General features: G+C 39.2%; 1 protein-coding gene across 1 annotated transcript in view; it reads left to right on the forward strand.

Annotated features, from left to right (window-relative positions):
- Positions 1–749: 749 nt before the first annotated feature.
- The window catches only part of LOC103808762 (nidogen-1-like), a gene marked incomplete at its 5' end in the record, with an annotated part of 23,125 nt that continues 18,242 nt past the window's right edge, over positions 750–5,632 (forward strand). The window contains 3 exons of the mRNA XM_009081566.1: positions 750–878; positions 3,857–4,000; positions 4,704–4,826. Coding sequence (XP_009079814.1) covers positions 750–878; positions 3,857–4,000; positions 4,704–4,826 — 396 coding nt within the window. The remainder of the gene's footprint in view (positions 879–3,856; positions 4,001–4,703; positions 4,827–5,632) is intronic.

Genomic DNA, 5,632 nt, shown 5'->3' on the forward strand with positions numbered 1-5,632 from the left:
CTTGCTTTATAAACAAATCACAGCACAGATTTTCAAGTCTTCAAGAGGTGATAGCGTGTATCAATGAAATATGTATCCTCCTATTAGCTAACCAAAGTTGGGGGAGTAATAAGAAAAAGCCCAAACAAAATGTAATTCTCCCCATACTCCAACCAATTTTCAAGTCTTCAAGAGGTGATAGTGTGTATCAATGAAATATGTATCATCCTATTAGCTAACCAAGGTTGGGGGGGTAATAAGAAAAAGCCCAAATAAAATGTAATTCTCCCCATACTCCAACCCTCAAATCAACTTGCAGATGCAGACAGCAGCATCACACTGTCCCTTCCAGTCCTCTGGTGCTGTGAGTTGAGCTCTGGAGGGTTAGACATGTATATGGATAATGAAATAGGAAGTCTTCTTCCTAAAGTTCATGCCTCCTAGTAGTCATCACTGCTTCTGATCATCTTCTAGGCTTCACTTTCTTTCTCAGTGGCTCCTCTTTCCTCTCTGATTTCCTGTGTCTTCCCCTTCTATAGAACCTCTTCTGGTTTGTTTTTTGGTGGGGTTTTTTTTTTTTACTTTTTGGTGCAGATTAGTTGAGGATACAGTAACCTGAAAACTTATTTTCAGGTTACTAATATCTCTTAAGAGGTATAATCTAGCCAAGTTGTGGCTTAAATACATAATTCGACAGTTCCACAGTTTGTTTCTCTGGCATCAGTATTAAAGGCACCTTTGTAATAACCAAAATCCTTATAACATCCTAGATATTGATGAGTGTTCAGAGCAACCAGCTCTATGTGGCAGCAATGCAGTCTGCAATAACCAGCCAGGAACTTACCGCTGCGAGTGTGTTGAAGGATACCAATTTGCAGCAGATGAGCGGACTTGTGTTGGTGAGTTTCATGTTTCTTAAAAGCACTGCCCACCAGCTTTGGGCTGTGATTCATCTCACATACCAAAACCAGGGCTTCAGGATCTGCACTGACTTCTAATGTGAGCTGAATTGAGGAGTTCGTGCTGCAGCTAGCAATTACTAGCTTTTTCTGCTTACTTTGTATTATTGTGCTTTGACTTTTGGTGGGGTTGTGTTTTGTTTCATACTGATGTCTAATCCAGAATTCAATCTAACAGATCAGATTTTAGTTACATATTGATCCCTTGGACAAGATGGTGCACCGGTCTAAATCAGTGTGTCTTGGCTATTGCAGGCTTATTCTGAAGTGATAGTTAATCATGCTGAAAAGGAATTGTAACTACAGATCATTTCACTGTTAAAATCAGATTTGGAGAAAAGCTAGCTCATTTTTAACGAACCATTAAAATTTTAAAATTTCATATTCGGTAGTTGTCACTGAATTAATTATTTTATGTAATTAAAATTAAAATTTTAAAATTTCATGTTCGGTAGTTGCCACTGAATTAATTATTTTATGTAATTAAATAACTTTCTGGAGGAAGCTTGAGTTAATCTGTATTTGCTGGACTAAGGTTGTCCGAACAAGGGATATCTTTTTCCTGTTTACCTTGATTTTCACTGAAGTTCTGGAAATTCCTTTTGGCACTTTGCAGAATTGCAAGATGATTGTGTGCTATGTGTGTGAAAGTGTATTTTCCATATAGAAAGAAAAAATGCAAGCTTTTGAGAACATTAAGCTGATTCTTTTGGGTATCATATCACAAATATCAAAGTTAAATAAAAAAATCTACAAACAGCAGATAGAAGAGGGGTAGTGACACTACTGCTAGAGCTGCAACTGTCAGGATAGGAGATCAGAGTTTTTATTTTTCATTATATTTTTGTTAGAATTTTTTCTTTGTATCCCAACAGTAATTCTATACTGATAACCTATACACACTCTGGCAGTATGGTAGAATCAGTTCCTGTTTCTTTTGGAGATAAGTGATAACAGCTGAGGATTGTTTGTTTCTGCTGTGACTGCTTTGTGGTAGAAGTTTAGTTGCCCTTTGATCCACTAATGCATCCAGGTCTTTCCTCATTATAGCCAAGACTGCTCCTTATCTAGGACTGAGGAGCCTCCATCTTAGAGCAGGCAGTTGCATTACTTTCCTTAAGTCTGATATTGCATGATGTGTATTACATTGCATCACAAGCCAAATTTCTCTGCTCCGGTAAGAATTACAATTTGCAACTGCTCCTCAGTCACAGTGCACCCTAAGTCTCCCCTGTGTTGAAGAAAGCTGGGAAAAAACCAACTTCTATTAGGACACTGGAAGGGATAGGGTGAGATGTGGAAGAGCAACTTTATTCCTTCTGTTGTGTCCACCACTGCACTTCTGTGGCTTGAACCTGAGAAGGAAGTATCCCCTCCAGCCATGACCTCACTGGCTTCACTCCTCCACTTTCCCATGAAGCTGATGTGTCCCACTTTTAACAATCAGTAAGTAACTCTGTGCCCAGCTTGAAGGATTTCAGTTTGATTCCTTCCTTGAACCAAAAGCAAACTGCATCTGTGAGACTGAAGAGGGGGAATATAAGCCCTAGTTTCCCAACAGATTGAAAATAAATGTCATGGTAATCTTGTTCTTCTTCTCACAGTGGAGGGTTTTATAACCCACAGACAACTTGAACCCCAGAAGGGGCAACAGCCTTTTTTGCCTTTGCAGATAGCTCTGAGATACCAGCTCTGACTCGGCTCTTCTAGAACACCTTTCTTTTTTTCATTCCAGTTGTGTGACTCACTGGACAGCTTTAGAAGAGAGTTGGAAATTAATCTTGTTCTTCTATTTGTAGGCTGAGAAATAGGAGGATTTGGGGACTCCCTGTGAGTTCCAACTCTTATGCACCAATAGTGCAGTTCTTAATTTATTATTTTGTAATCTAAATCTTACATCAAACAAAGATACTAATGATTCTAACAATGATGTCATTTCCTCCAGAGAAATGGAAAAAAAAGACTGTTTTCAGATCTGGCTATGATGGCAGATTTTTGTTATTTCCCTCCTGATACTGTGGTAGTTTCCATCTGTGTACTGTGATGAAAGGAGCATTGTAGAATCTCATCTAGATTCTTTGTCAGCTCCTCATAAGAATTGTGCAAAGAGAGCCTCAGTGGACTCTGTTACAGCAGCTGGAAGTCTGTTCTTTGTTGTACACCCTGGACACTTTATTTCTGGACCCAAAATTTTTGTAGTATTTTGCTTCTTCCTATTTTAAATACCATAGTTTCCTTTTCTCTGACTTAACAGGCAAGTATAGGCAGGTCTCCAGTGACTCCCTGGAGTAACTTGTGTGTAAGGCAGTGCAATACCTTCAGAGTCACTGCTGTCAACAAAGAGAAAGTTATGAAAAGCTGCAGGTCTGGTCCCAGCTTACACTGTGGGTCAAAAATCTCTCCAGTAATTGACAAATATGTTTATCTCCTATTGAGTGAGTCACAGTTCCTATCTGTTGCCAAATGACAGCAGCCCTGGGTCAGTGCTAGGTTAGTGTACTGGGTCATCTAATAATTCCCAGTGCAGCGAACTCACCACTTAGCTAACATGTGAGGTACCTCTGTGAGATGCCTTACATTTCTACATTCAGGGCTCCTTTTTATAAACAAAGCTGTCATGGATATTAGGATCTGTCACTGTGATAGCCTTACTGCCCTGTTCTATATTAACAAACATCTGTGAGGTGCTGAGGACATTCGGTTCCTTGTAAAACATTAATAAGATTTAACAAGTGAAAGATCTTGGCAAAAAAAAATAAAAATCACAACCCGCAAACAAAAACTCAGATTCCTTTTTTCCTTTTTTTTATTCTGTAAGCTTTCACAGCTGTTCTTCTCTCACATGAACTTGTTGAGAGCCTCCAGCTTTATAAAGAAAAATTCAAATTTGTATGTCCTCTTGTATGTTTAACCCGCAGCTGTTGAATATGCCATAAACCACTGCCAGACAGGCACACACAATTGTGACATTCCTCAGCGTGCTCAATGTGTGTACACTGGAGGGTCTGCCTACATCTGCACATGCCTCCCTGGCTTCTCTGGAGATGGACATGCCTGTGAAGGTGGGTAGCACCAGTTATTGCACAACTTGGCCAGTCATTGCAACGTCCTGTAGTTACTTGTGATTTAAAGTAGGAAATTTCATAGTTAAAGTCCTTCAGGCAGGTGTTTGTATTAAGCTTTTGTCTTTTCCTCCACTCACTTTTGAATTCAGTCTTCTATATCTGAGCTACAGAAGATCCAAGATGTGGTAACTGCAGAAATTGCAGTAGTTGTGATTGCAGATCTTCAGCTGCTGGAACTGTTTGTACTGTATTGGTTAATATGACACAAGATGCTCAGGTTATGTAAAGAAAGTTACATTCTGTTCCATATTAGTTGGAGTGCAGGGGGGGCACAGCTTTACCTAACTACATATTGGAAACATTGCTGGTCAAATCCTTCTCTTGCTGTGTTTCCTTGAGAAACACGGGCATATATTTCTAAAATAATGTGCGAGTGAATAATGCCAGTTACGCTTTGGAATAACTTAGTGCAGGAATTTGCTGAGATACAGGACCTAAAATACATGCATGCCTTCTTTTTTTTTTTTTTTTTTAATCCTTTGCATTTCTGTATTAGATGTTCTTCTAAAAACTGTCCCTAAGTTTAATCAGATACCCTAAAATAAGAGCCTAAAAATACAGCATATTTGTACTTTATTTCATCACTCTAATTTATCCATCAGGAGGAACACTTACTTGAGACTGATCTTTTCTTTTACAGATGTAGATGAATGTCAGCAGGGCCACTGTCATCCAGATGCTTTCTGCTACAACACTCCTGGGTCCTTCAGCTGCCAGTGTAAGGCTGGTTATCGTGGGGATGGTTTCCGGTGTGTGTTAGGAGGTAAAATTCTATGGTTCTTGACAGTTGTACCAGAAATGGAATTTGGGAGTTGGAGTATGTATGCTAATTTGGTTCCTTTCTGAAACAAATTGTGTATTGTCACACTGATGTCTTTAATCTTTCTCAAGCCTTTCAAGTTTTGAATTTCACCAACCTTGTGTCAAAACCTGCATCTTGACTATTACCACTTTTCCATAATATCCTGTTCAATGTCCTGGTTTAGGTTTTGTTTGTTCTATCCTCAGCAGTTTTCAGCCTCAAGCTGATCCTGTCTTTTGAAGTTGCCTTGTGTAAAGGTTTGACCACAGGGCTGTTCACACACTCAGTGTAGTCACTTACTGTAAAACACCTGGAACTGTCTGCAATGCAAATGAATGCAGCAATTACAGGAGAAAAGCGAAAAAAGAGACCAAAGTCATGAGACTGTCTGCAGTAAGGTCTAGATGCCTACATGCCACGTACAGCCTTTAGTCTAGAAAGACTACACTTTCTAGATGGCACTTGCTTGTTTCTGCATTTACCCAGCTTGTTCTCTATTCACCCTCCCACACTTCTGTTTCTCCATTGCACTTCGGGCCTTGAAGTATTAAACTCTTCAGCTTCAAGGTATGCTTTAAAAAAAAAGAGACAGAGAAGAAAGTAAGGAACACTGAAGCAAAAAGTACATTGTTATGGTTACTTTAATTCAACTGTGTGGCAAACCTATGGGACAGCACTCAGTTTTGCAGAGTGGTGAATACTTTCATCCAGAAAATAAATCTCAACTTTTGAGTATATTCAAACCTAATTCTTCTAAGATTCCTGCT

The sequence above is a fragment of the Acanthisitta chloris genome, unplaced genomic scaffold (assembly GCF_000695815.1).
Source record: "Acanthisitta chloris isolate BGI_N310 unplaced genomic scaffold, ASM69581v1 scaffold9949, whole genome shotgun sequence".
Taxonomy (NCBI): domain Eukaryota; kingdom Metazoa; phylum Chordata; class Aves; order Passeriformes; family Acanthisittidae; genus Acanthisitta; species Acanthisitta chloris.